At 42.3% G+C, this 22,392-nt stretch overlaps 1 protein-coding gene across 1 annotated transcript in view; it reads right to left on the bottom strand.

The window, feature by feature from the left end:
- The window catches only part of LOC143960867 (uncharacterized), a 54,264-nt gene extending 32,970 nt beyond the window's left edge, over nt 1–21,294 (bottom strand). The window contains exons 1-3 of the mRNA XM_077469828.1: nt 21,150–21,294; nt 15,560–15,919; nt 2,978–3,030 (exon numbers count right to left, since the gene is read on the bottom strand). Coding sequence (XP_077325954.1) covers nt 2,978–3,030; nt 15,560–15,919; nt 21,150–21,192 — 456 coding nt within the window. The 5' untranslated portion in view covers nt 21,193–21,294. The remainder of the gene's footprint in view (nt 1–2,977; nt 3,031–15,559; nt 15,920–21,149) is intronic.
- Nucleotides 21,295–22,392: the final 1,098 nt, after the last annotated feature.

Genomic DNA, 22,392 nt, shown 5'->3' with positions numbered 1-22,392 from the left:
AGCAAAGAAATACCACTACCAGCTTTCTCTGCTGGGCTCTGCAATAGATGAGTCATCAGTAAAAGCTTGGCAGAGAAATGAGCAGTGGAAGTTTTCTTTTGCTTTCAGCTCTTTGTGAGATTGTCTAAACTATCACTGCACTGGCATCCATGGCATCCCTTTAGACTACAAAAATCAGCTGAGAAGAAAAGTGAGAGAGGCACATTCTTCTACACAAGATTACATATGGATCAGGAAGCCAGGTAAGGAGCACTAGTGCCCCCTCTCCCCACTGACTGCCAGTGCCCCCCAATCTGCCCCCACTAAGCACCAGGACCCCCCATTTCTCCCTACTAAGCTCCAAGACCGCCCATCTTTCCCCACTAAGCTCCAAGACCCCCATATATCCCCGCTAATCACTAGGACCCTTCATATCTCCCCACCAAGCAGCAGGACCTCCCATCTCTCTTCACTAAGCCCAAGGACCCCCATATACCCCACTAAGCACCAGGACCCCAATCTCTACCCACTAAGCATCAGAACCCTCATCTCTACCCTCTAAGCACCAGGACCCCTATCTCTCCCTACTAAGCAAAAGGACCCCAATCTCTCCCCACTAAGCACCAGAACCCTCATCTCTCCCCTCTAAGCACCAGGGCCCCTATCTCTCCCTACTAAGCACCAGGGTCCCCCCACTAAGCACCAGGACCCCCCCCCCCCCGCCACTAAGCACCGGACTTCCCATCTCTTCCCACTAAGCACCAATACCCCTGTCTCTCCTCCCTAAGCACCAGGACCCTATCTCTCCCCAGTAAGCACCAGAACACCCTATCTCTCCCCACTAAGAATCAGGACCCCCCATCTCCCCTGATTGAGCACCAGTGCTCCCTTTTGTCCCCTTTGAAGATAAAGCTGCATTATTTTAAATAGGTATGTAGGGTAAGGGGTGGGGCTGGTGGCCCTGTCAGGTAGGCTGTAGGGGCCCCATGACTTCTGACAGTAGCCTTGCTGTAACTGCCCCCCACCCACTGCACCAATCACCCCCGACTGTCCCCCATTTGTGCCCTTCTAAAAATTGTCATTGTAAAAAAAAGCAATAATTAAAATAATAATTAAGACCTACTGACATGTCCACTGCCCTACTGACACCATCATGCACATACTATCCACCGCTATATACTCCGCACACCTCTAGTTCACATATTACCCACCTCCATACAATCCACACCCATCTCCCTGCACATACTACCACCCACTGCCACATACTTCACTCCTCACTCTTTGCACATACTACCAACTACTATACATTTTGAACGCCTCTCCCTGCACATACTACCCACCGATGTACACTCTGCACTCCTTTCCTGCACTTTCTACCCAACGCTGTACTACCCATACTCTGGATATTGAATATGGGCCCACTCACCCCCTGTGCAAATGGAAGATTGCATTGCAGATAGATTCCCATACTGTGATACCCTGTGTGTGCTGAAGACGCTGTCTGCTGCCTTTTTGATGCAGCTTAATAGCTGGTTAGTGTGCAAAGGTGGTGTTTTGGAGCAACACATGTTTTTTTTTTTTTTTTACGAAAGGCAAATCCACTTTGCACTACAAGTGCACTTGGAAGTGCAGTCGCTCTAAATCTAAGGGGTAGATCTGAAATGAGGAGAAGCACTGCTGATTTTATCATCCAATCACGTGCAAGCTAAAACGTAATAAGCGTGATAAGTCACATGTGTGTGGGACTTTTTATGCACTTTTAAAAGTCACGTTATTGTTGGTTATTTTTGTCATAAGTATATTATTTACCCTTTGTTTTTCGATTATAAGATACTCATTCTTGATCGCTTAGGCACTGCACTTTTGTTTTCACATTTTATTTTAGGGTTTGTATACTTACCTTACTTGCTAGCTGCCTAAGTATTGCACTTTTTTCAGAAGCTAGGTAGGGTCAGTACTTGGATGGCAAACCGCCTTACTTGCTAGCTGCATAAATATTCTCTTTTTCCACAGTGCTGACTATTCCTTTGGAGTATACTTATAATTGCAACACAAAACACATTCTGCTACTCCTCCCAAATATAGGGATACCACATGTGTGAGACTTTTTCAATGGCTGGACTAATTATGTACAAGACAATAGGGGTTATTTACGAAAGGCAAATCCACTTTGCACTACAAGTGCACTTGAAACTGCATTGAAAGAGCACTTGGAAGCGCAGTCGCTGTAAATTTGAGGAGTAGATCTGAAATGAGGGGAAGCTCTGCTGATTTTATTATCCAATCACGTGCAAGCTAAAATGCAAAAAAAAATTTTTCCTTGCATGTCCCCCTCCGATCTACAGTGACTGAACTTCCAAATGCACTTTCAGTGCAATTTCAAGTGCACTTTGCACTTGTAGTGCAAAGTGGATTTGCCTTTAGTAAATAACCCCATTGCATCTGCTCCTCCCAAACAGATTTTTTTTGTTATGGTACATATTCCCCAGGACAATGCCCAGCCAGCGGAATTTACCTGTAGTAAAGTTTTGAATAAAAAATAAATAAACTTTTCCTCTGCAAGTTAATGTCATGATGTGCTAGTATGCACTGCATACTAGCACATTATGAAAGGCTTACCTTAAAACGTGGCTATAGATATAGCCCACACACGATCGGATTTTCTGACAATATAATCCGATCAGACCTTTTCCAACCGTGTGTATGGGGCATAAGAGAGATATTGTCTGAATGAAGATATCTGTTTCAGTAACAATTGTCATTGGTGGACTTACCTTTCATTTTGGGGGATTTCCAATTCTCTATTGCTCTGTCTTTGGGGACAGAGAGCTAGAGTAAATCTCCTTGATGGAGAATCAGTCAGCAGATGTTCACACTTTTTCCAACTCTAAATCTAAATTTACACAGTTTTGGGTGAAATTGCATATTACCTAGCCCATTATGATGTGCCTGTAATTTTCTGTTGAGAATACAATTTATATAAAGGAGTCCTGCTTACCTGTAACAATTTTGAAAGGCAGGATATACTGATATTAGTGGGCTTTGATGAATCTAAAGTTTTGGGGAAAAAAACAGTTATATGAATTTTAGTTATAGTTTGTGTTGTTTACATTTTTTTTTAAAGCCGACTGCTAATGGGAGATACCCATGTTTGTGCATTCCCAGCCAGTGATGTGTGCATCCATAGACACACACAGAGCCCAATAAGACATGCCCCTGTTCCCTCCTTCTCTCTCCTCCCAACAATTTGATGGAGGCCAGCAGGAGCCTATCATTTAGTTGTTCTCAGTACCCTTCTACCGAGCTCAAAAGATTGGGGAATTGCTGAATATCAGTGTAGACTGGTGGTGCTAACAACAGATCAAAAGTAAGCAATTGGGGAAGGGGGGCACAAAAAGGTAATGGGAAGTTTTTTACTCATAGGCCCTTTTCACACAGGATGGACTGCTTCCCAATCAGCAGGGAATTTGCTCACATATCCCCTGCTGATTGGAGCAGAGTGTACATCTGTGTCTGCTCAGATTCCGCAGAACGGACAGAGCCTGCTCTACTTTATGGACAGCCAGGTATAAACGGACTTTGCTGTCCATTTACACCCAACTACCCTCCAATCCGATCTGCTGAACCACAACAGAACAGTTCCCCCTTCTATTTTTTTGAGCAGACTGGATTGGACCCATGGGTTGGTGGGTGTAAATGGACACAAGCCTGTTTACACCCATCCATCTGATCATTCCATCTAAAAAACTGACATGCGGACCTGATTGGGCCTCCCATGTGAAAGGGTCCTAATGCATTAAGGTTAATGCTTAGTATTTACTAAAACTTTAAGAAAAAATTAATATAGTATGGGGTAAGGTGACCAGATTTTTAAAATGAAATCCAGGGACAATTATTTTTTTCCTAGCAATGGCGGCAATTGGCGACTATCTGCCCATCACTTGTGTAAAGAGTAAACTAGTGCGCTCCACCTAATATGTCATAAAAAAATACAAAATTGATGCGCATAGGAAGCAGCCAGCATAAAAACAGTGATCTCTGCACTAAAAAATAGGTATATAGATTAATAAGAATGCGGCGCTACCTAAAAGTGCTAAAACTTATAAATAAATAATAATCCCAAAATCAATATAAATCAAATAATATCGACTAAATAAAACATGGATATAATAAGAAATGAATCAATGTAAATCATCCAAATTAAGATACGCGTGCATGCAATAAATGTGCAACAATTAGTGAATAAAAATCCGTGAAAAATTATCAATCCAGTGATTAAATAGAAATAATTTGCATAGATAATCCAAATGTAAACAAGCATATAAAAATATATATATATATATAAAAAATATATAAAAATATATAAAGTGAAAATCCGTGAAAAAAACAAATGTAGTGACTATTTAAATAATCAATATACACACGTGATTGTCCATAAATAAAGTGCACTGATGACTGGTAAAATTGCAAAAAATATATAAATAAAGTTCATGCAAAAAAGTGTATGGATTCTTCATCCATGTTTTATTTAGTCGATATTATTTGATTTATATTGATTTTGGGATTATTATTTATTTATAAGTTTTAGCACTTTTAGGTAGCGCCGCATTCTTATTAATCTATATATCTGCCCATCACTGCCCGCCTCACAGCCTGTCTAGTCTTACTGTTCTGGCCCCGGGCACTAATAGGTGGGGAGCGGAGGAAGAGCACTCCGCCAGTGAAGGCAAGAAGATAAGCAGGCAGGCGGCTGGCTGGGACTTGAGCCAAGGCAGAACATGTGAGCAGAGCTGGATGGGCATGCACCAGAAACTGAATAAATATTCCCTCCGCTCTGACCAGCACATGATCATCAGCAAGGGGCACAGATAATGGAAAAAATACACCCCCTAAGCTAGTAGGAGTAGGGATGAGCCGAACACCCCCCGGTTCGGTTCGCACCAGAACTTGCGAACGGCCCCCGCGTTCGTTACGAACGTTAGAACCCCATTGAAGTCTATGGGACTCGAACGTTCGAAATGGAAAGTGCTAATTTTAACGGCTAATATGCAAGATACTGTCCTAAAAAGGGTTTGGGGACCTGACTCCTGCCTCAGGGGACATGGGTCAATGCAAAAAAAAGTTTTAAAAACGGCCGTTTTGGCGGGAGCACTGATTTTAATGACGATTAAAGTGAAAAAAAAAAAAGTGAAATATTACTTTAAATATGGTGCCTGGGGGGTGTCTGTAGTATGCCTGTGAAATGCCACGTGTTTCCCGTGTTTAGAACAGTCCCTGCACAAAATTACATTAAACGGAAATAACACCATTTAAAACTGCTTGCGGTTTTAATGTTATATCTGGTTCCTGCAATATGGTTGAAAATCATTCAGAAAAATGGCATGGGTAGCCCTCCCTGCCCATTACCAGCCTATTTGGGTCTTGTACGCATATTAAGGGGAACCCTGTACCCATATTAAAAAAAGGAAATGCGTGTGGCCCCCAGGCCCTATATACTCAGAACAGCAGTATACAGGCGGTGCAAACAAGACAGGGACTGTGTAGGTTTGTTGTGTTAAGTTGAATCTGTTTGTAATTTTCAACTGGTACATTTTTAAAGTGTAGCTCCAGTCAAAAAAACAATTTTTAAGCTTTTTGGAAAACATAGGGAAGGGTTATCACCCCTGTATAATTTGTTTTGCCATCCATCTTTTTTCATCTCACTTGCTGCTGCCTCCTTCCGTTTGCAAGTAGGAGATGTTTGTAAGTTGAATGTTTGAAAGTAGGGGCCTGCCCTATATTATAGCGGTATGTACTGGGTACAGAGCACGCAGACAGCATGCACTCCTAACACTACTGACTGCAAGCTCTATTATTAACCACTTGACCACTGGGCACTTAAACACCCTTAATAACCAGACCAATTTTCAGCTTTTGGTGCTCTCACATTTTGAATGACAATTACTCAGTCATGCAACACTGGACCTATATGAAATGTTTGTCCTTTTTTTCACACAAATAGAGCTTTCTTTTGGTGGTATTTAATCACCTCTCAGTTTTTTTATTTTTTGTGCTATAAAAGAAAAAAGACCGGAAATTCTGCGAAAAAATGAATTTTTCTTTGTTTCTGTTATAACATTTTGCAGATTAGTAATTTTTTCTTCATAATTTTTTTTTTTACTGGTTACATGTTTTGAGTTGCAGAGGAGGTCTAGGACTAGAATTATTGCTCTCGCTCTAACGTTCTCGGCAATACCTCACATGTGTGGTTTGAACACCGTTTTCATATGTGGGCGGGGCTTACGCATGCATTCGCTTCTGCATGCGAGCACATGGGGACATGGGCGCTTTAATTTTTTTTTTTTTTTATTGTTGATTTTACTTTATTTATTTTAGTTTGACATTTTTTTCCCCAAAAATATATTTTTGATCACTTTTATTCCTATTACAAGAAATGTAAACATCCCTTGTAATAGGAATATGGGGTGACAGGTCCTCTTTACAGTGAAATCTGGGGGTCAATATGACCCCACATCTCACCTCTAGGCTGGGAAGCCTGAAATAAAAAATAAAAAAAAGATTCTGGCTTTGATCGTACTGGCGAGTTGGTAGAAGCACCGGAGGGCGGTGAGGGGTGGGGGGCGTCTATGGCTGGGTATTTCAGGGTATCACCGTGTATGGCTGGGTATCTCCGAGTATGGCTGGGTATCTCCGAGTATGGCTGGGTATGGCAATTTATGGCAGGGTATTGCAGAGTATTGGCGGGGTATTGGTGGGGTACTACAGAGTAATAGCAGGGTACTGCAGAGTATTGGGGAGTACTACAGAGTAATGGCAGGGTACTGCAGAGTAAAGGCAGGGTACTGCAGAGTAATGGGGGGTACTGCAGAGTAATGGCAGGGTACTGCAGAGTATGCACTGGTATTGCAGAGTATTGGCGGGGTATTGGCGGGGTACTACAGAGTAATAGCAGGGTACTGCAGAGTATTGGGGAGTACTACAGAGTAATGGCAGGGTACTGCAGAGTAAAGGCAGGGTACTGCAGAGTAATGGCAGGGTACTGCACTGCAGAGTAATGGCGGGGTACTGCAGAGTAATGGCAGGGTACTGCACTGCAGAGTAATGGCGGGGTACTGCAGAGTAATGGCGGGTACTGCAGAGTATTGGGGGGTACTGCAGAGTAATGGGGGTTACTGCAGAGTAATGGCGGGTACTGCAGAGTATTGGGGGGTACTGCAGAGTAATGGGGGTTACTGCAGAGTAATGGGGGGTACTGCAGAGTAAAGGCAGGGTACTGCAGAGTAATGGGGGGTACTGCAGAGTAATGGCAGGGTACTGCAGAGTATGCACTGGTATTGCAGAGTATTGGCAGGGAATTGAGGGGTTAAATTCGGTGAGCAGCGATGTGGGCACTGCAGATGCAGCCCACATCGCTGCTGACACCGATCTCTTTCCCCTCCGCTGTACCGATCGGTACAGAGAGGGGAGGGAGGAACCGGCGTCATAACATGACGCCGGTTTGTTTACAAGTGATCACTCCGTCATTTGACGGAGCGATCACGTGGTAAACGGCCGCGACGAGCGGCCGTTTACCGTGATCCGTGATGCGCCGGGTCCTGTGGACCCGGCGGTCACGGATGCTCTCGAGTGCGCGCCCCAGGGGGCGCGCGAGAGCAGAATTCTGGGAGGCCGTTAATTAACGGCCTCTCAGAGTTAAACAACCGCCCTGAAGCCGTTAATCGGCAATGGGCGGTTGTTAAGTGGTTAAAGATAGATCACTAGCTAGCTATATAGGTGAGGTGAATATAGTGTAGTGGTGTATACTGCGGTCAGGGCACAGACAATAACCACTACACAAGAGCAAGATAGGAAATCAGCCAAAAACGATTGGTGTGTACTGTGTTGAAGGTACACAGAACACCCACTGCTTCAGATTCCAACACACTACACGAGGCCGCCTCAAAGGCGGCCTTATATAGTGTGGGGCGTGCACTACACAGCCTGAGCTATGATTGGCCACAGGCAGGATGCCTGTGGCCAATCATGGCTCTCCTCGCTGCTGGCGCTGCGATTAGCCAAGCATGCGGGGTCACAGTGCATGCTTGGCCAATCATGAGCCAGCAATGCACTGCGCCATCGCAGTGCATTGTGGTCCACGCGCGCCATACGAATTTTGACGCGAACGGACCAAGAGTTCGGATTTCGCCGAACGCCCGAACAGCCAATGTTCGAGTCGAACGTACGTTCGACTCGAACACGAAGCTCATCCCTAAGTAGGAGCAACAGAGTGGGACTGTGTAATATAGATTTGTTTTTAATTCTGCACTGACTTGTCTTTGAAATTGCCCCTGCCCCTGTTCAAATACAATCCAGGGACAAAACCGGGGACAGACTTGGTCCAGGGACAGTGTCCTCAATCCGGGGACTGTCCCCAGAAACCAGGGATGTCTGGTCACCCTAGTATGGGGCCCTTTCCCATTTCTCACTTTTCATTTTCCTCCTATCTTTTTTTGCCCTCACCCTAGTTTTCTTTCCTTCTTTTCTGTTCTGTGAGGCTTCCTCCTTTTCTTCTCTTCTTGCTCCTTCCGCCTGTAGGTTTCCTCTGTTACTGATTACCCGCCCTAATGGATGCTTACCGAGGTAACATCAGCCATGTGTTCTGCCTTTCCAATGTGATACACTGTAAATACTCAGAATGCCACCTCCTCTGCTCCATATTGTATTACTTGACTTGATCACTGCATTCTTCTCATGCAGTCTTGCACCTCATAGACCTGATAGCTGTGGCCACACAAGGTTCCACATCAAGATTGGGCATCTTTTGGGCTTTTTTTTCTATTCACATGCCAGTTAGAAATATTATATATATCTAACTCAGACTTTTAGATACTGTACCTTCTAGCATTTCAGGGGCTGCTCCCCTACTGTTTAGAGGTGTCAGTAGGCACCCCGCCTTGTTGTTTTCTGCATTGCTTCTGTGTCTGCATTTCCTTGTACTAGCAATTTTGCAATACGATATTTGAACAAGAATAAAATAAAATAATATATAAGGCAACACACAGTAGATGCTCCATGGTATACCTAGTCATACAGTAGACCAAAAGAAGAGTGTATATGGACCTGGGATTATTCAGTTTGTCTAATGTTACCAACATCCCGAGTATAAAAACTATATAGGAGATATGGAGTAAGGGAGTTTTAAAGGAGTTGAAAACCCTCATGGTTTTTCACCTTAATGCATTCTATTCATTAAGGTGAAAAACCTTCTGTGTTGCAGTTGCCCCCCCCCCCCCCGAGCCCCCCCCTTTTTTTACCTGAACCCGATCTTTCCAGCGACAAGCACGAGCACAGCAGCTCCAGCCACTATCTTGGGTCCTCATTGGATAGATTGATAGCAGCAGATGCCATTGGCTCTCACTGCTGTGCTGTCAATCAAATCCAGTGACACAGGAGCCGGGGGGGGGGGGCAGGGCCGAGTCCTGTCCGAGTGCCCCCCTTGAAGGCAGCTTTCCGTGGGAGCACTTGATGAAGGGGAGGAGCCAGGAGCACCGCCAGTGGACCCCAGGAAAGGAGGATCAGGGCCGCTCTGTGAAAAACCCTTTAACAGAGCAGGTAAGTATAACACGTTTTTTTATAAAAAATAAAAAAAATACGAACCTTTACAATCAATTTAAGGTACCAGAAAGAGTCAAAAAGTGCATACAGTATAAATAAAATGGTAGTTTTTATTTAAACAGTCATAAAATAGTACTTCCACAAGCTCCATACAACAAGACTCACACATTTGTTCCCACCTTGTCAATTTTGATCTCTACATGATTGCATATGGATTTTTTTTTATCATGCCTGTAAGTACATATCATGAAACAAGACATTTATACCCTAGTTAGTCTGTATTTTTGCAGGTATCATTGTCAATAATTATATATTGTTTATTTTTATTGTATACTTTAGATTGTTTACTTACCATTAGACTTGGTTCACACCTCTGCAGTTTGCTTTTGATCCGTTTCTGCAGTGCTTTTTGCACACGAGATTTTGAAGTTTTTTGCGTTGTGCATTTTATATGTTTTTTTTATTTTTTTTCAGACAATTTGTTGTAGGGCAGATTAAAAAATGCAAAAGGCGGTAAAATCGCACACACTATATGATTCTCAGCAGCTTCTCCATTGAAGTCTATTGAACCCATGAAGTCCATGACCCTTTCCAAAAATGTAGTAGCTGAAAAAAGCATAGATGTGAATGTGTCCCATAGGAAACCATGGCATTGGTAAATGAGGTGTAGTGCATTTCTAAAAAAAACACCAAAAATGCATAGGTGTGAACCAGGCCTTACACACCATTAACTCCTGCAGATGTAGGGAATCAACAAAATGCATTTTGCACATCTAATCTCACCAATGTTGTGATTATGCTATAAATGGACCTTTATTAGAAGACAGTGTTCTCATTATTTACAATAATATCATGGGGACATGGGGAATAGGAGCATGGTAGTGTAGTATTTTACTATATGTGAATCTTGTATCAAGCTTGTGTATGTACTATTTAATGACTGTATATAAAAAAATAAAATAAAATTTTTATGATATTGTATACACTTTATGACTTGTTCTGGTACCTTAAATTTAAAATGATGGTGGCTGCATTCGTTTTCTTTTTTAGGCTTTTTATTCCTTCTGTTTTCAGCTAGGGATCTGGTGAGTAATGCACCTCATATATTAGAGTGCCTCCTCTGGATGAAGGAGCACAGGGGCACCTTCAGACAGCAGCATTGTCAGTCTGGGGGGAGGGGATTGTTAGATGCACTAGCAGGTTTAGATACACTAACAAGCTGAAGCCAAGCTCCAATTCACACTTCAGTTACACAAGCAGGTAAAGCAAGTTTTTTTTTTCTTTTGGGATAAAGGTTTTACAAAAATGAATAAAAGCTGATCATTGTAAGCTCTCTTGTCAGTGGTGAATGATTTGTCTCATAACTGCCACATCTGCAGGACAGCTTAGATACACATATGCTTTTAATCTAGCCCTTCCTTTTTTAGGCTGGCCATATACGGTGCAAATTTCTTTTCTGCAACCACGGGCGGGGGAAGCCGCCCCCACTGGAAGAAGCTATAGCAACCGCTAGTGATAATCGCAAGATAATTCACCAGGCTGGTTGCACCCAAGTTGATTAATCAATCTGCTGAGCCGGCTGAGATTCAAACCTGTATGACCGGCTTAAGTCTCCCTGCTGGCCTTGCCCACATAATGGCAGCTTTACAATGGTCATAGACAAATACACTGAGAAGAGACACGCTGAGATACTGTGGAGGAGGAGGCAGGCTGAGGCACGCTCTTAGACGTGGGAGAGCAGGAGAGGAACATCTAATCTGTGGGAGGTGTGACTGCTGTGGGAGGAGTATGACAAAACTCATCACAATGATAGGTGGAGAAGCCACTAAGCTGGGAGAGAGGGCTCTAGAGTCAAGAGTATGGGTATGCTGACATGAGGATCGGGAGGAGGGAGTGGGACACTGACAGGAGGACCCGCAAGTGGGTGCAGGACACACTGACAGGTGGATCATCAGGAGGGCATGGGACACACTGACAGGAAGGACTCTGGCACACTGACATGAACTGCAGGTATGCCGTGCGTGTGGGAGCGGAGCACATTGATAAAACTGACTGCCGGGGAGCTGGGGGTACTGCGAGGGCTCTCTGTGAACACAGAACCGTGGAGTTATTTGAAGCGGCTTGGCATACTGGGAGTAGTTTGGAGTGACATGGAGTTTTGGGGCATAATAAGAAATGTGAAAAAAAATCTAATTTTTCCTGGAATACCACCATTAGAGTAGGGGTTAAAATGTCCAGCAGGATTGGTTATGTGACCCAGTGCACATCTTGCTCCGTGTATGCATTCCTTGAAGAGCCGTTTGAGGGTGAATACTACTGTGCGAGATGTGAGCTAGTTGTTTCTCTGGAAGTCCATATCAGAATCAGGTGGCAACACTGCAAAGCATTAAGAACCTGGAAAGGAGCTTAGACATTACCCACCAGGTTCTGGTGGGGCCAGTATAGAGGGGGAAGGGGATAGGGAGGTATAGGAGCCAGATGCAGGTAGGGGAGTAGAGGGAAGAGCCTTAGGAAGGCAAGTCCTGAGTTGGTACACCCCAATAAAAATGCCAAGTTGTATGTTTGGGATATCATCTTAGGGTTGGCTTTGCTGGAGCTGCCGCCCTCCCCTAGCTGCCAGGGGAATGAATTTTCCAATAAGGAGGTTGGCAAGGATAAGTAAGGTAAGGTTAGGCAGGTACTGGTGGTAGGGGACTCAATTATTAGAAGCACAGATAGGGCAATCTGTCACACTGGGCGCTTGTGTTCGGCATATCGGGGATCGGATGGACAGATTGGTGAGTGGGGCTGGGGAGGACCCAGCTGTCATGGTACATAGTGATGCCAATGACAAAGTTAGAGAAATTTTAGGGACTTAGGGCGTATATTGAAGAGAAAGACCTCCAAGGTGGTGTTCTCAGAGGTACTGCCTGTACCTTAGGCCACACTAGAGAGAAAGCAGGAGCTTAGAGAATTTAACAAGTGGCTCAGGAACTGGTGCAGGAAAGAAGGTTTTGGGTTGGTTACCGGCTTTATAGTAGGGATGGACTGCACCTTTGGCCAGGGTGCAGCTCTGTTGGGGGAGAGCATGGGCAAAAGTTTTGAGGTGTTTTAAACTATGTGCTGGGGGGGTGGGACCAAAAGAAGCAATAGCCAGCAGTGAGCAAAGGTCAGAGGGTGCTAATGGAGGGGCACTACCGGTAGTAAAACCATAATACCTAAACCCTGGGTCAGTGGGTTGACAAATTACAGCCACAGAACAACTAAGGAGGAAATAATATGCGCCCATACAAAACTGAGAGGCATGTACACCAGGAGCCTAGCCAACAACATTGAAGAACTGGAGCTGCCGATACACGAGGAGGATTTTGACTTCATGGGATTTTCACAAACTTTGTTTGACAGCTCACATAATTGGCTGGCAACTATCCAGGGGTATTCCTTGTATCAGAAGGAGAGGAAGGGTAGAAGAGGAGTGTGCAGTGCCTTGAAAAAGTATTCATACCCCTTGAAGTTTTCCACATTTTGTCATGTTACAACCAAAAACATAAATGTATTTTATTGTAATTTCATGTGATAGACCAACACAATGTGGCACATAATTGTGAAAAGAAAATGATAAACCGTTTTTACATTTTATTACAAATAAATATCTGAAAAGTGTGGCGTGCATTTGTATTCTGCCCCCTTTACTCTGATAGCCCTAATTAAAATTTAGTGTAACCAATTGACTTCAGAAGTCACCTAATTAGTAAATAGGGATGAGCCCGATGTTGGAGTCGAACGTAAGTTCAACTCGAACATCAGGTGTTTGCCTTTTGCCGAACAGTGAACAATATGCGGTGTTGAAAACTAATTTTAAAGGTTTATATGCAAGTTATTGTCATAAAACATGTTTGGGGACCTGGGTCCTGCCCCAGGGGACATGTATCAATTTTTCGAGAGCAGTGATTTTTTTTAATGCTTAAAGTGGAACAATAAAAATGAAATATTCCTTTAACCATTCAGCCCCGGAAGAATTTACCCCCTTCCTGACCAGAGCACTTTTTGCGATTCGGCATTGGGTCGCTTTAAATGACAATTGCATGGCTGTGCGACGTGGCTCCCAAACATTATTGACATACTTTTTCCCCACAAATAGAGCTTTCTTTTGGTGGTATTTGATCACCCCTGTGGTTTTTATTTTTTGCGCTATAAACAAAAAAAGAGCGACAATTTTGGAAAAAAAAAACACATTATTTTTTACATTTTGCTATAATAACTATCCCCCAAAAATATATAAAAAAAATTTTTTTCCTCAGTTTAGGCCGATACGTATTCTTCTACATATTTTTGGTAAAAAAATCGCAATAAGCATTTATTGATTGGTTTGCGCAAAAGTTATAGCGTTTACAAAATATGGGATAGATTTATGGCATTTTTGTTTTATTCATAAATTTTTTTTTTTACTAGTAATGGCAGTGATCAGCAATTTTTGTCGTGACTGCGACATTATGGCGGACACATCGGACATTTTTGACACATTTTTGGGACCATTGTCATTTATACAGCAATCAGTGCTATACAAATGCAATGATTCCTGTGTAAATGACACTGGCAGGGAAGGGGTTAACCACTAGGGGGCAGTGTAGGGATTAGGAGTGTGTTGGGGAGTGTTTCTAACTGTGGGGGGGCATGGCTACGTGTGGCACGTCACTGATCTCTGCTCCCTATCACAGGGTGCAGAGATCAGTTACACTGTCACTAGGCAGAACTGAGAGATGCTTGTTTACATTAGCATCTCCCCGTTCTTCCTCTCCGTGAGACGATCGCGGGTATCCCCACGGCGATCAAGTCCACGAGACCCGCAAGCTGACTCACGGAGCTTGCCATGGGCACACGCCTGCAGGCCGCCTCTAAAAGGGCAATGTACACGTACATTAGTTTGCCTGTACGAGCCCTTCTGTCGACGTATATCGGCATGAGGCGGTCGGCAAGTGGTTAAATATAATTTCTAATGGAAAAAATTGTCATCTAAAACTGATCACGGCTGTAATGAATTGTCGGGTCTTGGCAATATATATAAAACTCATTGAAAAAAAGCATGGAATCCCCCTCCTCCCAGTCCATTACCAGGCCCTTTGGGTCTGGTATGAATATTAAGAGGAGCCCAAACCAAAATGTAAAAACAAAATGGCGTGGACATGTTGGGGTCGGACATGTTGATGGGGACAAGGGCCTCATCCCCACAACCCTTGCCCGGTGGTTGTGGGGGTATGCGGGGGGGCTTATCGAAATCTGGAAGCCCCCTTTAACAGAGGGGGATCGGTTGCAACTTTTTTTTTTTTTTGGTCCGTCGGGTGGCGTGAACTTACATCGCAGGACATTTAAAAAAAAAATTTTTTTTAATAAAGGACTTGTCCCAAGCTGTCGCTTTCTCTTTTTTACCATTTTTGACACTTTTTTTGTGGTAGGGGCTGGGATCTGGGGATTCCCTTGTTAAAGGGGGCTTCCAAATTCTGTCAGGGCCACTGTCAGGGTGGTAAGGATGTGGAACTCACTTCCACATTTGGTGGTGTTAGAGGGAAGTATTGATAGCTTAAAAAAAAAACAAAAAAAACTCTTGGATGAGCATCTTGCAAACACACAGTATACTATACAGGGATATGGGATATGATTTTTAAGATGAACACACCTACCCACACAGGATGAAGTAGATGGACTGGTGTCTTTATTTAACCATTAACCTTATCAACTATGTAATTTAAAATCTGCAGAAGGGGAGGATCTGAATTCAGACAGTATTTTCTCTTTCAGTAGGAGGCAAACGACTTATGCCACACGACTTGTCAAATAACTGCTAACTGAAGGGGAAAGAGGTCATAGGATTCCTGAACAATGATTAGTTCTATCTTTCTTACTCGCTATGCAGGGCTATGGTTTTCAGGTGCAGATCTGCTTTAAATTGTATAAATGAAAGTTATAATTGAATATGATATATATTATTAGATATAATTGAGTAACCTACTTGTAACAAGCTTTTCGCTGTCTTGATCCTTTACCATTGAAACCGATGGCTGCTTATCTTGAACTTTTGATTGCGCTTGAAAAGATGGTCGTAAAGTGCCAACTGGGTTAAAATGTAAACTATGCATACTTACCATAGTATGCAGCATGCGGCACAATAAAATACTTTTGCATGTTTTTTGTGGATTGTATACAATCATTTCTTCTGAATAATCAAAACATCTGCAATTGCCATTAATAAAACTGAACCGGACTGATACCCCAGCGGATGATGTAATACAAGATGTGCCAGGTATTTTATTTGCACATGGTTGTACATGGTTTGGCTTGTTCTCCTCAGTGAATCCACACACATTATATTCTAGAAGAAATAGAATAAACATCTTTAGATATCAGTTTGGTGACCTTTTTATTTATATATTTTCTCACACTTTGCCTTTTCCCTATTAACTTTCATTCTTAAAATGTTAAAGCTGAACTCCAGGCTAAAAAAAAAAAAAAAAAATACTATACAAAGAGACATGTGTATTCTTATTTATCTGTATGGGAGCTTCTTGTAATGCTCCAGCTTTTATAGCAAACTTTTAAACTAAGTACATTTGCCTGTTTTCTCCGGGCTCCCTGGCTAAAAGACACAGATCTACCCCTCCACTTAAATACTACTTCCCATCCTCTTCTTCATCCATCATCTAGGGCCCCATTGAGATTTATAGACCTATCAACTGAATCAGAAAGATTTGTGTTGCCAGTGACAAAGGACTGAAGAGGAAGCATGGGTTGGTAAGTAGGGTGGCTTTTAGCCAAGAGAGCCTAAAGGAAATGTAATATGTTCTTAGTTGATAGGCACACTTATCCTTTAACCCTTTTGTTGTCACACCCATTTTTGCATATTTTGCACACACCTGAAATATACATGCTGGGCCTGAAGATTGGTTAAAATATTCAAATATTATATACTGTATATTCTTTTTTGTCGCATATTAGCACACATGTTTATCAGTTTTATATTTTCAGTAAATAATACAAATCAATGTTGATGCACACAAACAATATATTTCCTACATTTTGGTAGCATATAAAAAAAAGCAGTTGTGTGAGGAAAAAAATACCAAACAAGCCTTAAAATTGTATATGCCCTTGAAACTATGATACAAACTATGGCAAACTGCTGTACTCAAAATCATCCATAGGCTTTAAAAACCTTTACAAGTAATCGGTTTGGAGTTAACCATGAATGATTGCCCTAGAATTATTGCTCTTACTCTGGAATGTGCAGCAATATCTAATATGAGTAATGCAATTGCAGTTTGTGTACTTAGGTCCACTTAATGCATGTGTTTTTACTTCAGGATTTTTTTTTATTGATTATGTGTTATGTTTATTTTTCATTTTGTTTATTTTATTGCTATCACATATGGGTATAATAGCCCCCTATGTGATAGCATATTTGAAATGACAGGTCCTACTAGACTAGTGTCACCTCTAGACACCGCTGCTGGAGAATGTGGGAAGCTCCGGTATCATTCACTGTAAATGAGACCAGCACGGGCATGTTTTCTGCTCTTCCCCCCTCTTACCCATTGACACCGCCATGCCCATGTCCATCCCGGGTCCACCGGAGCAGCAGCAGATTCTGGAATACATGGTAAGGGAGGGTAGTTGGAGGGATTTGGGATGGGGGGTTGATACATTCAGTAGTGTGTGGAAGTGATTGAGTTGCTTGACAGATGTAAAAACAGTCCCAGCTTCTATAGCAAGTGAGAGTGTGTTCAAAAGCTTGGGCTGTTTCCACCAGTAAAAGCCTTAAAGTGGTTGTAAACCCTTACAAACCATTTTGACCTACAGGTAAGCCTAGATTAAGGCTTACCTGTAGGTCCAAGCAATATCTCCTAAACCTATATGGTTTAGGAGATATTTGCCCGAAAACGGGCACCGCTGTCTACGGCGCATGCGCCGTAGACAGCGGCGCGCAGGCGCACTGAGCGTGGCATTTCCAAGAATGGAGCTGACGCGCGTGTCGACTCCCGTGCGCATGCGGCAGACTACAGGGGACAGCGGCGACTTCGCTGGCTCCTGTGTCAGGTAAGTGACACATAATGGGCTACTATGCGATGCATAGTAGTCCATTATGCTTTGCCTTTGCAGGGAATGAAAGAGGAAGTAAACCCATCAGGGTTTACTTCCTCTTTAAATCTGTAGTAGTGAAAGTATATCTCAATCCAACATTAAAAAAAAAAGTACCATATTTTAGTTTAAAAATGTTTGTATGTGGTGGCTGCTTTAATTTTCTTATTTTTCAAGCTAAATACATTTATAGAAGTATAAAAGATCAAGCATAGAAAAATACCCTTTGACCTTGCCACAAGTGCAATGTTCTTGAAGCTTCCAGCTCACTGAACTAAAATCTCAAGCAATTTTATCAGCTTTCCCAGTTATCTTCTGTGAACTATAATGTACCTCCTCCTATCCTATGTAATGGAGATAAGGAGAAGGGGATTTTTTTTTTTTCTTACTCAAGAAAGCAGCATAGGGGAACAACAATGTCACTCTAGAACAGCAGAATTACAAGGTGGAAATAAAAGAAAACATTTTTGTTCTTAATTTTAGTGAACTATACAGTGCCTTGCAAAAGTATTCACCCCCCACCCACCTTGGCATTTTTCATGTTTTGTTGCCTCACAACCTGGAATTAACATGGATTGTTTGAGGATTTGCATCATTTAATTTACAGAACATGCCCACAACTTTGAAGATGTTTTTTTTATTTTTATTGTGAAGCAAACAACAAATATGACAAAATAACAGAAAAGGTCCATGTGCATAACTATTCACCCCCCTAAAGTCAATACTTTGTAGAGACACCTTTTGCAGCTATCACGGCTCCAAGTCGCTTTGGACAAATCTCTATGAGCTTGCCACATCTTACCACTGGGATTTTTGCCTATTCCTCCTTGCAAAACTGCTCCAGCTTCTTCAAGTTGGATGGTTTGCACTTTGAACAGCAATCTTCAAGTCTGACCACAGATTTTCTATTGGATTGAAGTCTGGGCTTTGGCTAGGCCATTCCAACACATTTACATGTTTCCCCTTAAACCACTTTGGTGTTGCTTTAGCAGTGTGTTTGGGGTCATTGTCCTGCTGGAAGGTGAACCTCCATCCTAGCCTCAAATCACACACAGAGTGGTATGGGTTTTGCTCAAAAATATCTCTGTATTTAGCACCATCCATCTTTCCCTCAACCCTGACCAGTTTCCCAGTCCTGACTGCTGAAAAACATCCCCACAGCATGATGCTGCCACCACCACGTTTCATGGGGGGGGTGGAGTTCTTTGAATGTGTTTGGTGATGTGATGTGTTTGGTTTGCGCCAGACATAGCATTTTCTTTAAAGGCCAAAAAGTTCACTTTTACTCTCATCAGACCAGAGCACCCCCCCCCCCCCCAATACATTTTGGGAGTCTCCCACATGACTTTTTGCAAACTCAAAATGTGCCCTTTTGTTTTTTTGCTGAAAGTAATGGCTTTCTTCTGGCCACTCTGCCATTAAGCCCAACTCTATGGAGCGTACGGCTCATTGTCATCCTATGTACAGATACTCTAGTCTCTGCTGCAGCTCATCCAGGGTTAGGACTCTGCCTGCCTCTCTGATTAATTCCCTCCTTGCACTGTCCGTGAGTCTCTTGGCAGGTTTGCTGCTATGCCATGTACTTTCCATTTGGTTATGATAGCTTTAATGGTGCTCCTAGGGATCATCAAATATTTGCATATTTGTTTATAACCTAACCCCGACTTGTACTTCTCAACAACATTGTCCCTTATTTGTTTGGAGAGTTCCTTGGTCTTCATGGCAGTGTTTGGTTAGTGGTAGCTCTTGGTTAGGTGTTGCAGCCTCTGGGGCCTTTCAAGAAGATGTGTATATGTAATGACAGATCATGTGACATTAAGGCCGCGTACACACGGGCGGACTGTATGGCCTACTTAGTCCGTCGAAACACATTTCAGCGGACAGTCCGCTCGTGTGTGGGCTTCAGCGGACTTTTTCAGCGTGCAGTCTGGCGTACTAAGTATTTCGGAATTTCCGTAATTCTGTCCGTCATACTTTGGTTTAAGCGGACAATCCGCTCGTGAGTAGGCTCAGAAAGGATTTACACGGCGAAAGGTTGCATTGCTGTGTATTGGACTTCCTATTTCTAGTCCCGTCGTACGTGCTGTACACGTCATCGCGCAAGCTTTCGACGGACTGTTTGTGCATCCGTGTGTGGTCAAGTCCGTTCATTCGAAAGTAGGACGGACTGTCCGTCGGATTGTATGACGGACTAAGTAGGCCATACAATCCGCCCGTGTGTACGCGGCCTTAGAATGCACACAGGTGGACATCATTTCACAAATTATGTGATTTCTGAAGGTAATTGGTTGCACCAGCGCTTTTTATGGGCTCCATAACAAATGGGGTGAGTACATACGCACATGTGAATTATCAGTTTTTTATTTCTGAAAAATAGTTTTATGTATATATATTTCTAATTTTACTTAACCAACTTAGACTATTGTGTTCTGACTCATCACATATAATTCAGATAAAGAAAATGAACTGTAATGTAATGTAAAGGCTGTAATGTAATAAAATAGGTAAAAAGCCAAGGGGGTGAATACTTTTGCAAGGCACTGTATACTATCTGCATTATTAAAGGCATTACATTTTTGATCAATATATTGTCAGTGTAATTAAAGCTAGCAAAAAAACGGAGGTTGGTTATTTTTACTGATGCAAGTTTCTCAAAGAGTGACAAGGTGAGTTGAATGTACCTCTACAATCTGGAAACCCTGTCACATTCATTGCAACAAAAACCTCCCCATAAGATTATATGTGCATTTAACAAATTGTATGCATGTAATATACCTGTAAATTTTTATCTTTTGCAGACATCCAAAAAACCAGAGACTGCTGCTAGGCAAAATATTATACATCAACATTGCTATACCTACTGTATATATAAAAGACTATGTATATTAAATTATTTTAAAATATATGAAAAAGCTAACAAATAATACTTGAACAAACACCCTAACAAACATCTATAGGCATGGCCAGCTTCAAATCAATTCTAAATTGGTAGATATATGTGAACCATAGATACTCAAGAAATATATTATAATAATATAATATACAGTAATATACAGTAATAAAATATTAAACAAGGCCATATGAGTCTATATAAATCATAGAAATTGCTGGTTAATGATCTTTCTTTATGTACTGTATATAGTAATATTACACAATGAAAGTATATTAAATATATTTAGTTATAATCTCAAAAAAATAAATCAACAAACTGCTTTAAATTGTAAAGAATAGAGGGGAAATCCTCCAATGAGGACACCTGGGACAACTGTGTAAAAGGGTGTCAACCATGACGTTGGAGGGATCTCCTCTTTTTCTATTATGTCTCCAGAACAGGAATGATAAGTGGAGAAAAAACTCCTCAATAGGACACAATTAAAAAACAAAACAAAAAAAATGTTTTGGTCTTCTAAAAATGTCCTACTCTATGCAAAACTGAAAAAAGAAAAAAATAATAATAATGTACTTACCAAACAAACTGCAGAGCATGACGAGCGCAAATGCTTTATTCATGATTGCGTTTCAATGTGATCTCTATTAGAGTTGAAACGACAGGATATTCCAAATTAATATTATATCGGACTGTGTACATTAGGTGAAGATTGTCATATTATGTTACTAATGGATCTCTAAAATCTGTGCCGTTCTGCTCTATCATCTACTTATTTTATGTTAGAATTGTAATATAATACAATTAATCCTTATTTTCATTTATATAAAAAAAATATGAAGACCAAGTGATTGTTTACATATATACTTAGTTCTGCATATCTCAGCAATTAAAAGATTTTCTGGAATTATATACTGCGACTTAACCTGCACACTGGTAAATGATCTGATATCAATAAATTAGGTAGCATTTTGCTGATGTGTATTTGCAGAGATAATATAAATGACCTCCAAATAACTGAGTAATACAATACTTGATGCTACACACAGATCTTTTGTTCAAGATAACTTAATAATTTAGTTGAAGAACAGGGTGACATTTTTGTCATGTAATTACTGCTGGTCCATATCTAAACAATTAGTATAAAACAATGGCAAGTAAGATATAGGGTGATAAGTGCAAATGTAGTTACCCAGCTGCGAGACAGACAGGTTCTGTTAGGTTTCTAAAATCAAAATGAATCTTCAATATGAGCAACCATGTCCCTAGCCTGTAACCTAACCTTAAGGCCGCGTACACACGCGGGGACTGTCTGCCGAAACTAAGTTCGTCAAACAGTCCGCTCAAACTTTTGAATGAACGAACACGCCCACACACGGCACTTTTTGAGCGGACAAATACGGCAAACTTTGTTCGACGTACTAAGTCCGCGCAACTTTTGAAATGAACGGACTCGCCTACACACGAGGCAACAGTCCGCTCATTTCGAACGCGTGTGCAGGTAGGCGGGGCCCGCGAGGGAGACGTCGCGGGCTCCGCCGCCTGGAATGTACTTAAAGGGAACCCCAACGCCGAAAAAAAACGGCGTGGGGGTCCCCCCAAAGTCCACAACAGACCCTTGTCCGAGCACGCTACCCGGCCGGCCAGGAAAGGGGGGCGAGCGAGCGCGCCCCCCCTCCCGAGCCGTACCAGGCCGCGTGCCCTCAACATGGGGGGTGCCTTGGGGAAGGGGGGGCCGCGCGGCCCCCCCACCCCAAAGCACCTTGTCCCCATGTTGATGAGGACAAGGGCCTCTTCCCGACAACCCTGGCCGTTGGTTGTCG

The sequence above is a fragment of the Lithobates pipiens genome, unplaced genomic scaffold (assembly GCF_037356315.1).
Source record: "Lithobates pipiens isolate NorthernLeopardFrog02 unplaced genomic scaffold, aLitPip1_a1.2 Scaffold_8, whole genome shotgun sequence".
Lineage (NCBI taxonomy): Eukaryota > Metazoa > Chordata > Amphibia > Anura > Ranidae > Lithobates > Lithobates pipiens.
This window is presented reverse-complemented; position numbering and strand designations above follow the sequence as displayed.